The sequence below is a fragment of the Sinohyriopsis cumingii genome, chromosome 14 (assembly GCF_028554795.1).
Source record: "Sinohyriopsis cumingii isolate HCF-2022 chromosome 14, ASM2855479v2, whole genome shotgun sequence".
In the NCBI taxonomy this organism is placed as follows: domain Eukaryota; kingdom Metazoa; phylum Mollusca; class Bivalvia; order Unionida; family Unionidae; genus Sinohyriopsis; species Sinohyriopsis cumingii.
In genome coordinates, this window is record NC_142974.1 from 1618187 (window position 1) to 1639406 (window position 21220).

Genomic DNA, 21220 nt, shown 5'->3' on the forward strand with positions numbered 1-21220 from the left:
TATTTGTAAAATTGAGACATATCGACAGTGGTAGATAGTAGTAGGTAAGTCAGTAAAGGTATAGTAGCATTGTCCACTTTGACCATCATTGATAATGCATCTTCCTTGAGATACAATAATATCTAAAATAACTTGGCTAGTCGAAACGTATACTACAAATATAAGCGTTTCTTACTTTTCTTCCGTTTACAAAACACCAAATGATGATTCATTAGTATGTCCTTAAAGAGAGTGTCATTACTTGAAAATACTGCAATTGTTACTTCTACCTTCCCAGTCAGATCATCACAAAGTTTCGTATGACAGAAATAAAGGTGTACGGCGCGGAGTAGGACGTTAAAAGCATATATCAGTACCACGTACATTTTTATTCAGTGAATATCGTTGGAGGCGTAAAAACAAATTCGATTTCAGGTAGATACTTTTGATTTTTATGGCTATCAATCTTTATGTCTGACTGAATATTCTAAAGGCCTGTGTTATTTTAATTATCAGTCTTTCTTTATATAGGGACTATATTCCCTTATTGAGCATTACTCTTTCATTCTCGTGAAAACATTGATGCAAAGATATCTGATGTAGTTATACCAGGACAGATTTATAGGTAATTAAATATAATTAATTGGATAGGTAAATAAAACAAGAGTACAGATACATGTTGCTTTTTACGGCATGAACTGATGCATCCGTGATGCATCCATACTAGGATCTTTGTATGGCTGTTTGTTTGTACGTATCTGTGCATAATAAATTCTACATCTGTGCGCAGAATAAATTGGACCATATTTTTTTCCGGACGCTAAACTCAGTCGACTCATAACTATAATTGGTGATATTTTGAGCTTTAGTAATGGATGATATATTAAATCTTCCAATCGTGACATACGATATCATTAGAATACATCAACTTATTCCTTGTTAGGTATACAGATATCCAGGTCTGTCATAGAAGAAGCCGTAAATACATGAAACCATCTCAAAGGATATCTATATCAGCAGGCAAGGATCTTTTGCAACATAAGATAAATCAAGCGATAAATGTCAACGAAGCTTTCTTTTCAGATTCGGATTATAATTGATAACAAAATTAAAGCATACATCAACGTAACAATGAGGTAAAGATTTCAAAGAGATGTCCAATTTCAAAGATATTAAAATGATGGTGTCTGCAGATTAATTTTATCACTGAGTACTTCATTCTTAGCTGTGCCAATGTCCACCCTCAAAAGACATCAGGTTAAAGAAACTGCCTTTGAACGATTCCCAGTTTTGCAGTCTGTCTCCTCATATGAAGAAATGAGAAGGATCTCTTCCAAATGCGTTGTTTTGAATGTTTTCTCGTAAAGCCTAACATAAATTGTCCTGGATGGAACCCTTTACAGATTTGGCGTGTATCATTTTACAAACATTTATATTGTGCTGTACTGAGTGAAATTAACTTTTATATTCCTGTTGGTATTCAGATAGCCGATCTTTGTCATGAAAGAGACAGTCAAAGCTTGAAACCATATCACTTTTTACAGCTGCCTACCAGAGCAGAACATGACGATTTAAATAGAACAAATCGAAAACAGGGAATTTACCTGCGTGCTCTACCAGACTAGGAGGATATAAACACAGACCAATACCGTTTAGTGTTATGAAGTGAATACCATTTGAGACGTTAACACATTTTGAAATTCAGGTATGTGATTTTATTTCCATGTTTATATTTCACTCAGTCATTATTTGAAGGACAAATTACATATTTTACAATAAATACCTGATTCATTTTGTTAGCTTTTATCTTTATTGTGAAAATATCAATTTAATTACCTTTTCCATTATTGAGAATTACGTTTAAACACAAATCAAGGGGCAAGTCAACCGATTGTTTGTTTCGGGAATTACGTTTGAAAGCATTTAAGAACAAGATTAGAACATGCCATAAACTATACAATGAGCTGTTTGCAAATCAAGCTCAAAACATGTTCAGAGGCAGCCTGCTGATCTAAGCATATGATCATTTCCCAGTAGGTTTTAAATAATTTACCATATAATTTGTTAAGGATGGGACACATTCAAAATTATACGAATATCATTTTATGGGCATTTTTTTTCTGCTGTATTGGTTATCGAGTAAAACTATCATTTGCATGCTCCATTTCCTGTTCATGCTTTACAGGAAGTAGAAGCTTGTTCATCACTGTCAAATGTAACTTTGACGGAGTCAACGCCGAAAATGATAGCTCATTGCTTCCCATTATTCTACCCTTAAACTATAGCATCGTGGAATTGCAAAAGGTAGCCGGACGAGATTTTTTCAGCTGAATGTCGTTTGAAGATAGCTGCTGGAGTCAGATATTGGAACTGACCATAAATGCTAGCACGACTGAAGGTTCACACGTGTCTAATAATTCTCTACATGGCCTGGATAAATTGAAAGTTCTTAGAATGAATTTTTTCATTGGATCGTTAGAATCTGGCGTATTCCTAAATACTCCAGGCATTGCAACTTTAGATCTGAGTGACAATCCATATCTACGTTTAGATGATTTAATTTGGGTGCTCCGAAACTCAATGTCAAAGTTAAAATATTTGGACATAAGTCGTATTCAACGTAGAAAATATGAAACAGTAGTTCTTGGACCTGAATTTTCTGAGTCAATCAGAACAAAATGTCTTGAAGTTCTAAATGTCAGTGGCACAAAACAAGGTTCTTTCGATAGCAGTTATATTTACTCATCTATTCAAGTCTTGAATGTAACACGAACTTCACTGGATTGGATACCGCGTCATGTCAGACTTGAATGGTTTCCAAATGTACGGAAATTAGATATTTCGTATTCATCTATGCCAGCATTCTTTTTTCCATTCAGTCCTCCCAACATCATTCTTTATAACCCAAAGGGATGTCACAAGTTGGTGGGGTCTTTACGATATGTTTATGCTCATGATATCGTCTTCTCTCAGTCTGAGATACGAATAATAGATGGCTATTTAAAATTTTCTTGTGGATCTATATTACTAGAATTTATTGATATCAGTAATTTAAATATTATATGGCTAAATTGTAGTACGAATCGCGTATTTTTGTATTTAAAATGTTTGATTGTCGCACAAAATTCATTGGAATACATTACACCGAATTTATTGAATGCTTTGTCGAATATGAGGATACAACGTTAAGAACGTACCAATTTAAGCACTATGCAGCACTTTCCTGATTTTGAAGAAATGTTTTCAAACAATGAAGCTCTCGAGACTCTTGATGTATCCTGGAATGGCTTATGTTTTTTGCCAAGGAATATATTTGTTTGTCTTCGAAATTTGAAAGAGATAAATCTTCAAGGAAATAGAATTGTGCATTTCGACGTTGATGTCAGAAATTTGTTGAACTTGAGAGTACTAGATCTAAGTGAAACTTGTCCTGTACTAATAAGCTCCACCGTGACACATGATCTTGACACAATTAACTCGGGTAGGTTGCATATTTCCATACCGAGCAATGCTTCATCTATGAACTATTCGTACAGCTTAAATGCAACATATACCAACACCGCTCCCCTCTACCGACATCTTGTTGTAAACCTTCAAGGAAACAAACTGGTTTGTTCTTGTGAACATATTTCATTTTTGTCATGGCTCACTGAGTCAAAAATACATTTTGAAGGCAGAAGCACATATACATGTGGACAGGAGTTCTACATTAAAGAAATAGACAAAGGCAATATTCTCAGTTTGGATAATTATTGTAATCTTCAAATGACACTGATGTTTATTATTGTTCCAAGCATCATTGGAGGTTTGTTTAGTCTTTGCATTGCACTGATTAGGCAATATACACAAAGGAGAGAACGATTGCGCAAAGAACGAACAAAATATGTGAATGGCTACGTGAAATGCGATAACGAAATGGTCGACCTCAAGGAAAAAAATATCCTGATTTCCTATCATTTTGTTCAGGTGATAATGATATTGCCAAAACGTACTTCTGTCCGAGGCTTACGAGGGCATTGGAGACACATTTCGGAGAAAAGGAAGTATTGGCTATGGGAGAAAATATTTTTAGGCCAGGGAAATTTATTTTTCAGAAATCGAAGAATGTTTTTCTCGGAGTGATGTTATAATCTTTTTAGTTACGTTAGATTTTATTGAGAGTGAATGGTGTCGATTTGAATTGAATCAGGCAGATCTTCAACGAAAACCTACAATATACTTAGTGGAAAGTACCGTATTGAAACGAAAACTTCCTTCTTGCTTGAGAAAAATAAAAACGCACACAAGAGCAACATGGACAAGAAAAGAGAACAACACTGAGATCACTCCAGATTGGGACGTGATTGCTAGACAAGTGTTAGACTTTGCTGCAGTCGCTAAGCGGGAGGATGGGCAATACAATTGTTGCACATAAGTTTTAAAATCTATATTCCAATGATTCTCTTCGTACATAACATAAATTTAGCATCAGTCATTATCATGCATGAACGCATTTGCAGTCTTTAAATTGTTCGTATCTTATAATACTTTGTAGACTTATAGATGAATAAACTAAAGAAAGAAAAAAAAACTGGTTTCATATCTTCAAACAGATCAAAAATATCAAAATAGAACCTATAACAACAAGTATCTTGTCTTGATATTTTTAGTTCTGGTCTATATTCGGAAACAATTAGAAAGTTGCAACTTTAAGACCAAGAATTCTTTTAATTGTATTTGAAGTCTTCAGAAATTTGCTGCTGATGCAATAGACGGAATCACACTAAGAAAGTAAAGTATCCATCGACCATAGAAAACAAAAATATACACCAATTTGTATTCATGCCAAATGTACAGTACATCTCGAAGATCTCTTTAAGATTATAAAACCCGATTGCCCAAAAACGCTTATGCAAAACATGTTCGATTTAAGGCAGTACCTGATGAGTCATTATGCAAAGTTATGGAAAACATGTTCGATTTAAGGAAGTACATGATGAGTCAGTATGTAAAGTTACTCTGGATTCAACCATTGAAATAGCAGCATTTCACAAAAATTTAAATCATTATCACCCTTGCAAATTATGTAAACTTTTTAAATTAAATATACCTGTTAGAGAGTATATGTCTAGTTTGCGAGAAATCATAGAACGTTGCCTAAACAAAGCAACCTTCATTTCATTTCTCTACAGTTTCCTAACTACAATCATCCTTCAGTGTATTAAGGTTATCTAACCCCGGCCCACTGATTCGAACGACACTCATTTCCTTGTTTATTTACACAGGCGTCACTTCTGTGCCCCTTAGTGATACTAATTTCATTGTTTATTTACACAGGCGTCACTTCTGTGCCCCTTAGTGATACTAATTTATGTGCCCCTTAGTGACGCTAATGTCTTTATGTATACTGGCGTCAATTTTGTGCCCCTTAGTATTACTATCTTTCTTATTTATTTACACTGGTGTCACTTCTGTGCCCCTTAGTAATGCTAATTTCCTTTTTTCTTGTTTCATTCTTTACCACACCTTCGTATTTATCTTTAATGACTATTTCTTCCATAGTGTGCTTCCTCAATTAAGTGGCCTGTATCATCATTCCGTTCTGTATTATTTTGAGTGAACATATAAAGTTCAATTTTATTGTAATTAAAACCACCCTGGATAAAGACCAATTTTATTATTATTTTCCCTTTGTGTAGAATTAGTTTGTTTTCCTGTCTTGCATGTCAGTGAAAAGTCCAATGAATGTTCTTTGTAGCTTTGAAAAGAAAGATTATTGTCAGATTTCACTGGGTTTCTTACATCACTTTCCACAACTCTAACTCTCCTATCACGCTGTCTATCAGCAATTATGTGTGCCTCCAATCCCACTACTATTTCCTTTGCCTTGCTTATAGACCTTGGACAAACCTAGCGCTAACCCAAGCATATCGCTGAGTCGTAATTGCATCAACAAAATAGTCTTGCACCAAAGTTAATATTTACACTACCGTAGGTGCTTGAATTAACTGTACGAATTAATTTCCTTATAGACTGGGCTAACACAGTTAAGCTTTGTTATTTCGCTTTCACATGACATTGTAACATACAATGGCAAAGCTCAGAACGGTTGAATGAGCCATAGCTGTGATGCAAATCTCTACTAATCCATTAAGTCTTCTTTAATTCATGGAAAATAGCACACAATGTACCAGACCAACTGCCTGAAGGATGAGGTGATTTTGCCCACTAACTCCAACCATGAACCTCTGTCCTGTTTTAAACTGTGAAGGATAATCACACAGATGGCAATGTCATTAAATAGGTAAGGTTACACAGTGGTAGTAGCACTGCCTATACGTATATGGGTCATGTTTCACCCTTGACTGGAATTGAAGATATCTATAGGATAGTATATATTTGTTGGTGACGTCACGCAACATTCATTTTTAGTTGTTTGTGTAACTTCTCTATCTTAAACCCTCAGTCTGTCTGTTATCATTAAAATCTGCAGTTGAACTATTATCAGATTTACTCTCCAGTCAATTCAATTTATATTTAAAGTAAGAAAGACACTCCTGAAATTTACCTTCTAACCTGCTCAGTGTTTATTGTAGCTAATCACACTTGCATTTCATAGTATTATCTACATAAATATTTTCATCTGAATGAGCATTATTTACAATCTGATCATTAACGTCACATAAACTGACATCTGCTTTGTCCACATTAATTATGCATTAAACTTTCCCTGTTGTTGCACCGCCAACAAATATATTACAATACACTTTCGTTTTTGTTCTGTACAAAGAAGAATATAAGGTCCAGTCTTGATGTTGAACAAAGTGGTGATACAAGCTGTTACTACCAGTTCAAACAGAACACTAGAACTACTCTGTGAAACAAAATGCAACACCAGTGTTCAGTAACAAGGAACAATAAAACTTTACTTGAAAAGGACCCCAATTTTAAACGTCTTTAAACGTGCCAACTTGGAACGTCTGACTGACGTTTCAGACTTTATACTACTGCCTCTCAGTGCGTTAATGAATAATAATTTTGTGGGTTTTAAATGTGAAAAGCCAGGGAACCATCCCAAGGGTTTCGAATGTTGGTTGGATTGTGGAAAAATTTCTAAAAGGTAACTACGATTATGTAAATTGTTGTTAAACAAGAAGATTATTTTATTCGATAATGAAGTTTAATAACTGAATAGGAATTAAGAATGGTACAAAATGTACAGTACTTGTCTGCTTATTATTATTTGCATAAATGAAATATGGATTTTATTAAATAACGTTTCAGTTTGAGTTGAAATTTACAGAACAAATATTGCCACGTGTGTATACATTTTATAGACATTTACATTCTCTTAGCACTGGGTTTAATGCTGCCAAACTGATTGGACACTCAACCTAACTTGGCTCTGCAACCACATGGTTAGGTTGTCAAGCAATGTTAGAATAAGATAACAGATCAAGAAATAAAGAGAATATTCATCTCTTTTTTAAAGGCTGTATATTACTTTCTCTTCGAAGTATTCGGTATATTACAAAATATATTATAATTATATCTCGGTGAGAATCCACTTCGACAACCCAAACAGTTATTGTATCTGCTACATTAAAGGTGAGCTGTTATAATAATAATAATAATAATAATACTTGTAACATATTGGGTTGACACAATTACAATTATGGAATACCCACCAGGTTTCTTCAAAATGTCATGCTCTTTCTTTCTATCTTTACAATCTGCTTTATACACCAGACAGATAGACAAACGAAATGGTATTCTGTTTTAACAAATTGTTAACATCTCTCTCCAGTCGTAGTTCGCGCTGTGACAAGTTATAGTTATAACTACCTACTCGGAATCGAATATCTCCTCATTTGGTTATGTTCGTGAGTTGTCCTTAATCTGAATGCAACTCCGGAACAAAACTCGAAAGTGATAGTCTATGTTTTCCCAACTGATGGACCCAAGGATATCCATAAACTAAAAATACAGAATTAAGATGGCAAGTTGTGCGGAATATTTAGCCCAAAATACAGGCTATTACTCGTATTTTGTTGGAATTTGTAGACTTCTGGATGAATAATAGTTCTTCATAAGAAACCTATGTTAGTCTTATAACTTCATTGTGATGAAATTTGTTTCCTATGGGCCTACTCTAATTCCCTCCGTCTTACATTCATGGATTCAGTTTTTTATTGTGTAGTCTCTTACTGTAGATACAACGCATGCATGTTTTAAATCATATTATTTGAAACAATGTTAATGAGGATTATTCATTATGTTAGGACCTTATTTATTTTATGGTAGGGTTATTCAATTCACTGTGGCAATTGTATACATCGTATTGGCAACTATCATTACAACAAGCAATTCATTGGCAATTTAATGAGTAACGTGACGCGAATTCCTTTATAACAACCTATAATTTGAATAAACAATTACACCCTATGTTTGGGGCTAAATATTCCTCAGAACTTTCCATTTTTAATTCTGTATTTTGATTTTATGGATATCGATGGGTCCATCAGTTAGGAAAAGATAGACTATCACTTTTGAGTTTTGTTCCGTAGTTGCATTCAGATTAACAACAACGCTCAAACTTAACCGAATGAAAAAATTGTTGATTCCGAGAAGATTGTTATAACTATAACTTGTCACAGAGCGAATTACGAGGGGAGAGATATGTTAACAATCTGTGAAAACAGAATGCCATTTCGCTTGTGTGTCTGCCTGGTGTATGAAGCAGATTTTAAAGATAGAAAAAAATAGCATGACTTTTTGAGGAACCATAGTGAGAATTCCAAAATTGTAATTATGTCAACCCAGTAAGTTACATGTATAATAATAATAATAATAATAATAATAATAATAATAATTATTATTATTATTATTATTATTATTATTATTATTATAACAGTTCAACATTAATGTAGCAGATACAATAACTGTTTGGGTTGTCTAAGTGGATTCTATAATTATACTTTTTAGTATACCGAAGACTTCGAAAAGAAAGCAATATACAACCTTTATAGAAGAGATGAATATTCCCTTTATTTCTTAATCTATTACATTATTGTAGCATTACTTGGCAACTTAACCATGTGGTTGCAGAGCCAGGTTACAGTGAGTGTTCAATCGGTTTGTCAAAATTACACCCAGTGCAACGAGAATGTCTATAAAATGTATACACACGTGTCAATATCTGTCCTGTAAATTTCAAATCAAACTGACACGTTATTTAATAAAATCCATATTTCGTTTATGCAAATAATAATAAGCAGACAAGTAGTGCACATTTTGTTGCATTCTTAATTCCTATTCAGTTGATGAACTTCATTATCGAATAAAATACCCTTCTTCTTTAACAACAATTTACATATTCATAATTACCTTTTGGAATTGTTTTCCACAATCCAACCAACAGTCGAGCCCTTTGGAATGCTTCCACGGCTTTTCACATTTAAAAGCTGCAAAAGTATTCATTCACGCACTGAAAGGCAGTAGTATCAAGTCCGAAACGTCAGTCAGACGTTCCAAGTTTGACAGTGTTTAAAATGTGAGTCCTGTTAAAGTAAAATTGTTATTGTTACTTGTTACAGAACACTGGTGTTTCATTTCGTTTGATTGAGTAGTTCCGGTGTTATGTTTGAACTGGTAGTAACAGCTTATATCAGCACCCTGTTGAATATCAAGATTGAACCGTATATTCTTGTTTGTACAGAGCAAAAACGAAAGCGTATTGTAATCTGTTTGTTGGCGGTGCAACAACAAAGAAAGATTAATGCATAATTAATGTGGGCAAATCAGATGTCATTTTATGTTACGTTAATAATCAGATTGTAAATAAAGCTCATTCTGATGAAATTATTTCTGTTCATAATACAATGAAATGCAAGTGCCATTATATGTTACGATGGCCGATAGAGGCCGCCAAATGCAATATCAAAGTAACATGAATTTGTACTTGTACACATTTTATATGTGACGGGTCTACATATTACAGGAAGAGAGACTAGTACATGTACACATTTTGCTCAGAAGTGTACGTGACAGATCAACATATTAAAGTAAAAGAGATTTGTACATGCACGCGGCTGCAATCGGCCATCGTATATATGTGCTTTTAACTTCCTACTCCTCGCCGTATATCTGTCTTTCTGTGATATGAAAAGTGTTACGATCTGATCGGGAAGGTAACTGTAACAATAGATGTACTTTCGAAGTAGTGACACTTTCTTTAAGGACAAAATAATGACTCATTCTTTACACGGAAGTAAAGTAAGTAACGATTATATTTCATGTATAAGTCTCGACTAGTTATTTTAGATATTTTAGATATTGTAAATCAAGGAAGATACATTATCAATGATGTTTAAACTGAACAGATTAATATACCTCCTCTGACCTACCTATCACTGTCTACCACGGTATATATATATATATATATATATATATATATATATATATATATATATATATATATATATATATATATATATATTACCAATATAACGAACATTTGAATGTGATTATCAGCATGCTTGTTATGACCCCGGTATTTACCACTATTCGTGGTCATAGTTATTTATCTCTCTCTTGTACGGTTAATTTATCTGCCTGCCTCTCTAGATTCCATTTTACCTCTCTAGATTCCATTTTACCATTTCCCACGCAGTCTTAGGTCTCATTTTTTTGTGATATTTTCTTACATATGTCTGCGGCGTGGTGGCCCAGAGTTAGACAATAGTAAATATTGCCACACTGTAGACATCATAGAGATATAACTCAAATATCGTTCAAGTTTTGTTAAAAATCCAAAGTACACACCAACCCATATATATATATATATATATATATATATATATATATATATATATATATATATATATATATATATATATATATATATATAATTCAATGTCATAGTTGAAAAAAAATTTACAGTATTGGAAATTAAATACTAAATAAACCCAAAGGTTTTATCATAAGTCCAAAAGTACAAACGTATGAAATTCCAATGCTATTCCAAATCATTTTCAATACTGAGTATGTTGATGTGCCTGCCTTTAGTCTCGAACGTGCTAATGTTCCAATGTCCTTTATATAATTATGTACAAAATACACTTGTTTATAACGAACATCCAACAACCAATACAAAGCTGATATATTCATTGCACATTCGAAATTCAGACTACAAATGGGAGTCAGGTAACCAGGCACATTGTTGTCGTTATAAGATTTCATGCATATTGGTCACGACTTTTCAGTTTGGAGTATTTTAATTATCTTCAACGCCATATTTGCTACGATCTCTTCAGGTTCTTTCACTATATGGCACGCCGAGAAAGGACAATGAAAATGGAAGTAATGTTAAATGATTTAATATGGCGGACGATCCAAATGCATAATTGTTACAAATGAGGTCTTTGTATAGCGCCTAATCTTTAGAAGCTCTAAGCGCTTTACAACTTTAGACAACACCTATAAGATAAGAAACATAATAATGGTATTACAAAAACAAACAACATGAAATTAGAAAAACATTTTTTAAAAATAAAAAACATGCTGAGAATATTTCAGGTAGGAAACATCATTAGGTCCTTAACTTTGCTCTTGCTGTCGAAATAAGTGAGTTTTGAGAGCCCTCTTGAAGGTGATCACTGTATCTTTGTGTGTAAGTTCAGTGGGGAATTCATTCCACGTTGATGGGCCCTGGTATGCAAAATAGCGCTCTCCATATGACTTTGTTTTCATACTTGGAATAATGAGTATACGATTTTCAGAAGCGGAGCGTAAGTATCTTGCTGGTGTGTACACATGAGTGAGGTCAGATAGGTATTTTGGACTTGAGTCCGACAGTAAAATGTAGCACAGAGAACAAATTTTGTCTTGATTCTGGATCGAATGGATAACCAGTGTAGGGTACAGAGCAGCGGGGAGGTGTGCTCTAATCGTGGTACTCTAAGTATGATCCGAGCAGCTGTGTTTTGAACTTTTTGAAGTTTCTGGAGTAGATATTGAGATGATCCAACAGAATTGAGTTACAATAGTCCAGTCTTGAAAGTACTAATGAACACACAAGTGTTTTAGTGGCATCAACGGAAAGATATTTGCGTACTGAGCTGATGCGTCTCAGCTCAAGATATGCAGCCTTGCATATGTTCATCACATGTTGGTGTAATGTGAGAGTACTGTCCAGAGTAACACCTAGGTTTCGTACCGATTGTGTGAATTTAATGTTGGCGTTGCTGATATTTTATTGTTTTAGGTAAAGGATGTGAATGAGAAACTATATGTGTTTTGATCAGAATGGCCTCAATTTTATCATCATTCATCTGCAGCTTGTTACAAGTCATCCATGATTTCACATCAGAAATGTACCTCTCTACACCTTGAATGTGTGCATCAACTTCAGTTGGGTGGCTAGTTTTGTATGTTTGCGTGTCATCAGCATACAATTGATGAGACACTGAATGGTGATCTATGACACTTGAGAGCGACTGAGTGTACAGAATGACGAAAACAGGTCCCAAAACAGACCCCTGTGGAATACCACATCATAGATCAACTGGGTTGGAGAGTATTCCATTTGCAGATACAATTTGTGTCCTGTTGACCAAGTAGGACTTGAACCACAGTAAGGCTGTTTCACGAATGCCAAATACATGCTGGAGACGGTGAAGTAATAGTCTATTGTGTCAAATGCTGCAGACAAATCAAGGAGGGTGAGGACTGTAATCTTTCCACTATCCAATGCAGAAATAATGTCATTAACTACTTTTTAAAGAGTAATTTCAGTACTGTGGCAAGGGCGATATGCAGGTTGTATGTTGCTAAAAAGACTGTTTGAATTTAGATGAGATACAAGCTGGGATAGAACAACCTTTTCTAAGATTTTTGAAATGAATGGGAGATTAGAAACTGGGCGGTAGTTCTTTAAATCGTTATGGTCTAGTGTTGGTTTCTTCAGCGGAGGCTTTACAATGGCAGCTTTGAAAAATGATGAGAATTCCCCAGATGACTGAGAGGTATTAATAACATCAGTTAGTGCAGGCAATACTGGATCTAAGCACTCAAGCAGCAGTGATGTTGGAATTGGATCAAGTTCACATGACTTTGGTGCAACAAACAACATAACCAGTTGAGATTGTTCCATTATATAAGAGTTATAGTTTCCGTAGTGCTCCACAAAATTTAACTCCTTTGGTATCATGTGAGACTATGTTACGTCTTCCATAAATCTTATATTGTATTTCTGATGATTTTAAAACAAATGTAATGCATATCACCAAAACAAATCTGTTGATACAGGATAACTGCGCATGTCTAGTTCCGGCAGAGTTATCTGTCTTACATGTAGCGGAGGACATTTGATAAGTATAGCTCCGGTGTGTGTGTGTGTGTGAAGGGTGAGATAGATGCGTAGCTTGATTCCTTTATATTAGTCGTTACAGCACAGGGGGTTAGGCTGATGTGTGGTCTCATATTAACTATTTCACCTGCATATCATCATAAAGCTTGCATAAACAGGAACTAGCTGCTTCATACAGAATATGCTTGAATCCAGTTATTACAGATCGCTTTGTATCATACAGAATATGCTTGAATGCAGTTATTAAAGATCGCTTTGTATCATACAGAATATGCTGAAATGCAGTTATTGCAGATCGCTTTGTATCATACAGAATATGCTGGAATGCAATTATTACAGATCGCCTTGTATCATACAGAATATGCTGCAATGCAATTATTACAGATCTCTTTATATCATACAGAATATGCTGGAATATGGTTATTACAGATCGTTTTGTATCATACAGAATATGCTGCAATGCGGTTATAAAAGATCGCTTTGTATCATACAGAATATCCTGGAATGCGGTTATAACAGATCCCTTTGCACGATACAGAATATGCTGGAATTCAGTTATAATAGATTGCTTTGTATCGTACAGAATATGCTGGAATGCAGTTATAACAGATCGCTTTGTATCATACAGAATATGCTGGAATGGAGTTATTGCAGATCGCTTTATATCATACAGAATATGCTGCAATGCAATTATTACAGATCGCCTTGTATCGTACAGAATATACTGCAATGCAATTATTACAGATCTCTTTGTATCATACAGAATATGCTGAAATGCAGATGTTACAGATCGCTTTGTGTCATACAGAAAATGCTGGAATGCAGATATTACAGATCGCCTTGTATCATACAGAAAATGCTGCAATGCAGCTATTACATGTCGCTTTGTACCATACAGAATATGCTGCAATGCAATTATTACAGATCGCGTTGTATCAAACAGAATATGATGGAATGCGGTTATTACAGATCGATTTGAATCATACAGAATATACTGAAATGCAGATATTACAGATCGCTTTGTATCGTACAGAATATGCAGGAATGCAATTATTACAGGTCGCCTTGAATCATACAGAATATGGTGGAATGCAGATATTACAGATCGCCTTGTATCGTACAGAATATGCGGCAATGCAGCTATTGCATGTCGCTTTGTACCATACAGAATATGCTGCAATGCAATTATTACAGATCGTCTTGTATCAAACAGAATATGCTGCAATGCAATTATTACAGATCGCTTTGTATCATAAAGAATATGCTGGAATTCAATTATTACAGATCGCTTTGTATCATACAGAATATGCTGGAATGCAGCTATTACATTTCGCTTTGTATCATACAGAATATGCTGGAATGTGTGTGTGTGTGTGTGACTTGAAGTTCTAACGTGGCTTTAACGATTTGTCCTTCATATCTCTATGACGGCTGTAGTGTGGCGGTTTTTAGTGATGTCCAATACTGGGGCACCATGCCGGAGACATATATAAGAGACCTAACACTGGACAAAATAAGAAATGGTACAATGGAATCTCTAGAGGCAGGCAGATAGATTAAGAGAGAGAGATGGTAACTAGGACGACGAATAATGTTAAGTGAGGGGTTATAAAGAGCATGCTGATAATCACATTCAAAGGTTTGTTGTATTTGTAAAATTGAGACATATGGACAGTGGTAGATAGTAGTAGGTAGGTCAGTAAAGGTATAGTAGCATTGTCCACTTTGACCATCATTGATAATGCATCTTCCTTGAGATACAATAATATCTAAAATAACTTGGCTAGTCGAAACGTATACTACAAATATAAGCGTGTCTTACTTTTCTTCCGTTTACAAAACACCAAATGATGATTCATTATTATGTCCTTAAAGAGAGTGTCATTACTAGAAAATACTGCAATTGTTACTTCTACCTTCCCAGTCAGATCATCACAAAGTTTCATATGACAGAAATAAAGGTGTACGGCGCGGAATAGGACGTTAAAAGCATATATCAGTACCGCGTACCTTTATTCAGTGAATATCGTTGGAGGCGTAAAAACAAATTCGATTTCAGGTAGATACTTTTGATTTTTGTGGCTATCAATCTTTATGTCTGACTGAATATTGTAGAGGTCTGTGTTATTTTATTTATCATTCTTTCTTTATATAAGGGCTATATTCCCTTATTGAGCATTACTGTTTCATTCTCGTGAAAACATTGATGCAAAGACATTTCATGTAGTTATGCCAGGACGAATTTATAGGTAATTAAATATAATTAATTGGATAGGTAAATAAAACAAGAGTACAGATACATGTTGCTTTTTACGGCATGAACTGATGCATCCGTGATGCATCCATACTAGGATCTTTGTATGGCTGTTTGTTTGTACGCCTATCTCCTTAAAAAATTGTACGTCTGTACGCAGAATAAACTGGGCCATATTTTTTGCAGACGTTAAACTCAATCGATTCATAACTATAGTTGGTGATATTTTGAGCTTTAATAATGGATGATATATTAAATCTTCCAATCGTGACATACGATATCATTAGAATACATCAACTTATTCCTTGTTAGGTATACAGATATCCAGGTCTGTCATAGAAGAAGCCGTAAATACATGAAACCATCTCAAAGGATATCTATATCAGCAGGCAAGGATCTTTTGCAACATAAGATAAATCAAGCGATAAATGTCAACGAAGCTTTCTTTTCAGATTCGGATTATAATTGATAACAAAATTAAAGCATACATCAACGTAACAATGAGGTAAAGATTTCAAAGAGATGTCCAATTTCGAAGATATTAAAATGATGTTGTCTGCAGATTAATTTTATCACTGAGTACTTCATTCTTAGCTGTGCCAATGTCTACCCTCAAAAGACATCAGGTTAAAGAAACTGCCTTTGAACGATTCCAAGTTTTGCAATCTGTCTCCTCATATGAAGAAATGAGAAGGATCTCTTCCAAATGCGTTGTTTTGAATGTTTTCTCGTAAAGCCTAACATAAATTGTCCTGGATGGAACCCTTTACAGATTTGGCGTGTATCATTTTACAAACATTTATACTGTGCTATACTGAGTCAAATTAACTTTTATATTCCTTCCGGTATTCAGATAGCCGGTCTTTGTCATGAAAGAGACAGTCAAAGCTTGAAACCATATTACATTTACAGCTACCCACCAGAGTAGAACGTGACGATTTAAATAGAACAAATCGAAAACAGGGAATTTAACTGCGTGCTCTACCAAACTAGGAGGATATATGAAGTGAATACCGTTTGAGAAGTTAACACACTTTGAAATTCAGGTATGTGGTTTTATTGCCATGTTTATATTTCTCTCAGACTTATTATTTGAAGGACAAATTACTTATCATACAATATATACCTGATTCATTTTTTTAGCATTTATCTTTATTGTGAAATATCAATTTAATTAGCTTTTCCATTAATTTATTTTTTCGTTGTTAGTTTGTATTATGCATTTAAGTAAATCAAGTGCCATCACTCTCCTTTTACTGTGTATGTGTATGTCTATATAATACATTGCCAGTCAAAACATAGGATGCTGATAAAAGCATTACCTTTTCTTTTGTTTAGGTGCACATATCCCAGCTCGTCCAGCATTGACTGTGATCAAAGACACTGCCATAACTTGAATCCATATCAAATGTTAACCATCTGATCTAAACACAACTCAATGGGCAAATCAACAGAGCGTACCTTTCGCGGATTTTGTTTAAGCATAAACCAAGGGGCAAGTCAACAGAGCGTACTCTTCGGGGATTTTGTTTAAACACAGATCAAGGTGCAAGTCAACAGAGTGTTTGTTTCAGAGATAACGTTTAAACACAAATCAAGGGGCAAGTCAACCGAGTGTTAATTTATGGGAATTACGTTTCAACACAAATCAATGGGCAAGTCAACCGATTGTTTGTTTCTGGAATTACGTTTGAAAGCATTTAAGAACAAGATTAGAACATGCCATAGACTATACAATGAGCTGTTTGCAAATCAAGCATAAACATGTTCAGAGGCAGCCTGCTTCCACAGTGGAATAAACTGATTTAAGCATATGATCATTTCCCAGTAGGTTTTAAATAATTTTCCATGTAATTTGTTAAGGATGGGACACATTGAAAACTATACGAATATAATTTTATGGGCATTTTTTTTCATCTGTATTGGTTATCGAGTAAAACTATCATTTGCATGCTCCATTTCCTGTTCATGCTTTACAGGAAGTAGAAGCTTGTTCATCACTGTCAAATGTAACTTTGACGGAGTCAACGCCGAAAATGATAGCTCATTGCTTCCCATTGTCCTTCCCTTAAACTCTAGCATCGTGGAATTGCAAAAGGTAGCCGGACGAGACTTTTTCAGCCGAATGTCGTTTGAAGATAGCGGCTGGAGTCAGGTATTGGAACTGACCATAAAAGCTAGCACGATTGGAGGTTCACGCGTGTCGAATAATTCTCTACATGGCCTGGATAACTTGAAGGTTCTTAGAATACATTTTTTAATTGATTCGTTAGAATCTGGCGTATTCCTAAATACTCCAGGCATTGCAACTTTAGATTTGAGTGACAATCCATATCTACGTTTAGATGATTTAAGTTGGGCGCTCCGAAATGCAATGCCAAAGTTAAAATATTTGGACATAAGTCGTATTCAACGTAACAAAGATGAACCAGTAGTTCTTGGACCTGAATTTTCTGAGTCAATCAGAACAAAAAGTCTTGAAGTTCTAAACGTTAGTGGTACAAAAATAGGTTCTTTCGATAGCAGTTATATTTACTCATCTATTCAAGTCTTGAATGTAACACGAACTTCATTGGATTGGATACCGCGAGATGTGAACCTTGAATGGTTTCCAAATGTACGGGAATTAGATATTTCGTATTCGTCTATACCAGCATTCTTTTCTCCATTCAGTCCTCGCAACATTATTCTTTTTAACCCAAAGGGATGTTTGAAGTTGGTGGGGTCTTTACGATATGTTTATGCTCATGATATCGTCTTCTCTCAGTCCGAGATACGAATAATAGATGTTTATTTAAAATTTTCTTGTGGATCTATATTACTAGAATTTATTGATATCAGTAATTTAAATATTAGATGGCTAAATTTTAGTACGAATCTAATATTTTTGCATTTAAAATCTTTGATTGTCGCACAAAATTCATTGGAATACATTTCACCGAAAATATTGAACGCTTTCCCGAATATAAAGATGTTACGTTTAGAACGTAACAACTTAAGCGCTATGCAGCACTTTCCTGATTTTGAAGAAATGTTTTCAAACAATGAAGCTCTCGAGATTCTTGATGTATCCTGGAATGGCTTAAGTTTTTTGCCAAGGAAATTATTTGTTTCTCTTCGAAATCTGAAAGAGCTAAACCTTCAAGGAAATAGAATTGTGCATTTCGACGGTGATGTCAGAAATTTGTTGAACTTGAGAGTACTAGATCTAAGTGAAAATGGTCCTGTACTAATAAGCTCCACCGTGACACATGATCTTGACACAATTAACTCGGGTAGGTTGCATATTTCCATACCGAGCAATGCTTCATCTATGAACTATTCGTACAGCTTAAATGCAACATATACCAACACCGCTCCCCTCTACCGAGATCTTCTTGTAAACCTTCAAGGAAACAAATTCGTTTGTTCTTGTGAACATATTTTATTTTTGTCATGGCTGACGGAGTCAAAAATACATTTTAAAGGCAGAAGCACATATAAATGTGGACAGGAGTTCTACATTAAAGAAATAGACAAAGACAATATTCGCAGTTTGGATAATTATTGTAATCTTCAAATGAAACTGCCATTTATTATTGTTCTATGCATCATTGGAGGTTTGTTTATTCTTTGCATTGTACTGGTTAGTCAATATACACGAAGGAGAGAAAAACGGCGCAAAGAACGAACAAAATATGTGAATGGCTACGTGAAATGCGATAACGAAATGGTCGACCTCAAGAATAAAAGATATCCTGCTTTCCTATCATTTTGTTCAGGTGATAATGATATTGCCAAAACGTACTTCTGTCCGAGGATTACGAGGGCATTGGAGACACATTTCGGAGAAAAGGAAGTATTGGCTATGGGAGAAAATATTTTTAGGCCAGGGAAATTTATTTTTTCAGAAATCGAAGAATGTTTTTCTCGGAGTGATGTTATAATCTTTTTAGTTACGTTAGATTTTATTGAGAGTGATTGGTGTCGATTTGAATTGAATCAGGCAGATCTTCAACGAAAACCTACAATATACTTAGTGGAAAGTACCGTATTGAAACGAAAGCTTCCTTCTTTCTTGAGAAAAATAAAAACTCACACAAGAGCAACATGGACAAGAAAAGAGAACGACATTGAGATCACTCCAGATTGGGACGTGATTGCTAGACAAGTGTTAGACTTTGCTGCAGTTGCTAAACGGGAGGACGGGTAATATAAGTATTGCACATAAGTTTTAAATTCTATATTCGAATGATTCACTTCGGGTATAACATAAATTTAGCATCAGTCATTATCATGCATGAACGCATTTGCAGTCTTTAAATTGTTCGTATCTTATATTACTTTGTAGACTTATCGATGAATAATAGTTCTTCATAAGAAACCTATGTTAGTCTTTCAACCTCTTTGTGATGAAGTTTCTTTCCTATGGGTCTGCTCTAATTCCCTCCGTCTTACATTCATGGATTCAGTTTTTTATTGTGTAGTCTCTTACCGTATATACAACGCACGCATGTTTTAAATCATATTATTTGAAACAATACTATTGAGGATTAGTCATTATGTTAACATGAATAGGACCTTATTTATTTTTATGGTAGGGTTATTCAATTCACTGTGGCAATTATATACCTCGTATTGCATACTATCATTACAACAAGCAATTCATTGGCAATTTAATGAGTAACGTTGCAATTATATACCTCGTATTGCATACTATCATTACAAGAAGCAATTCATTGGCAATTTAATGAGTAACGTGGCAATTATATGCCTCGTATTGCATACTATCATTACAAGAAGCAATTCATTGGCAATTTAATGAGTAACGTGGCAATTATATACCTCGTATTGCATACTATCATTACAAGAAGCAATTCATTGGCAATTTAATGAGTAACGTGGCAATTATATACCTCGTATTGCATAATATCATTGCAAGAAGCAATTCATTGGCAATTTAATGAGTAACGTGGCAATTATATGCCTTGTATTGCATACTATCATTACAACAAGCAATTCATTGGCAATTTAATGAGTAACGTGGCAATTATATACCTCGTATTGCATACTATCATTACAACAAGCAATTCATTGGCAATTTAATGAGTAACGTGGCAATTATATACCTCGTATTGCATACTATCATTACAACAAGCAATTCATTGGCAATTTAATGAGTAACGTGGCAATTATATACCTCGTATTGCATACTATCATTACAAGAAGCAATTCATTGGCAATTTAATGAGCAACGTGGCAATTATATACCTCGTATTGCATACTATCATTACAACAAGCAATTCATTGGCAATTTAATGAGTAACGTCACGTGAATTTCTTTATAACAACCTATAATTTGAATAAACAAGTACACCCTATGTTTGGGGCTAAATATTCCTCAGAACTTGCCATCTTTAATTCTGTATTTTGATTGTATGGATATCGATGGGTCCATCAGTTAGGAAAAGATAGACTATCACTTTCGAGTTTTGTTCCGTAGTTGCATTCATATTAACGACAACGCTCAAACTTAACCGAATCAAGAAATTGTCGATTCCGAGTAGATAGTTATAACTATAACTTGCCACAGAGCGAATTACGAGGGGAGAGATATGTTGACAATTTATGAAAACAGAATGTCATTTCGCTTGTCTGTC

General features: G+C 34.6%; 1 protein-coding gene across 2 annotated transcripts in view; it reads left to right on the forward strand.

The window, feature by feature from the left end:
• The first annotated feature begins 264 nt into the window (after positions 1–264).
• LOC149783084 (toll-like receptor 2 type-1) overlaps positions 265–21220 on the forward strand; it is a 30909-nt gene continuing 9953 nt past the window's right edge. Inside the window, exons 1-4 of one of the 2 annotated variants that reach the window (XM_089931297.1) lie at positions 265–414; positions 1524–1684; positions 16494–16627; positions 16920–19769. In XM_089931297.1, the coding sequence (XP_089787423.1) occupies positions 17446–19769 (2324 nt within the window). In that variant the 5' untranslated portion in view covers positions 265–414; positions 1524–1684; positions 16494–16627; positions 16920–17445. Of the gene's footprint in view, positions 415–1523; positions 1685–15242; positions 15387–16493; positions 16628–16919; positions 19770–21220 lie in introns of those variants that run through there. The other variant, XM_089931298.1, reaches the window with a different exon arrangement.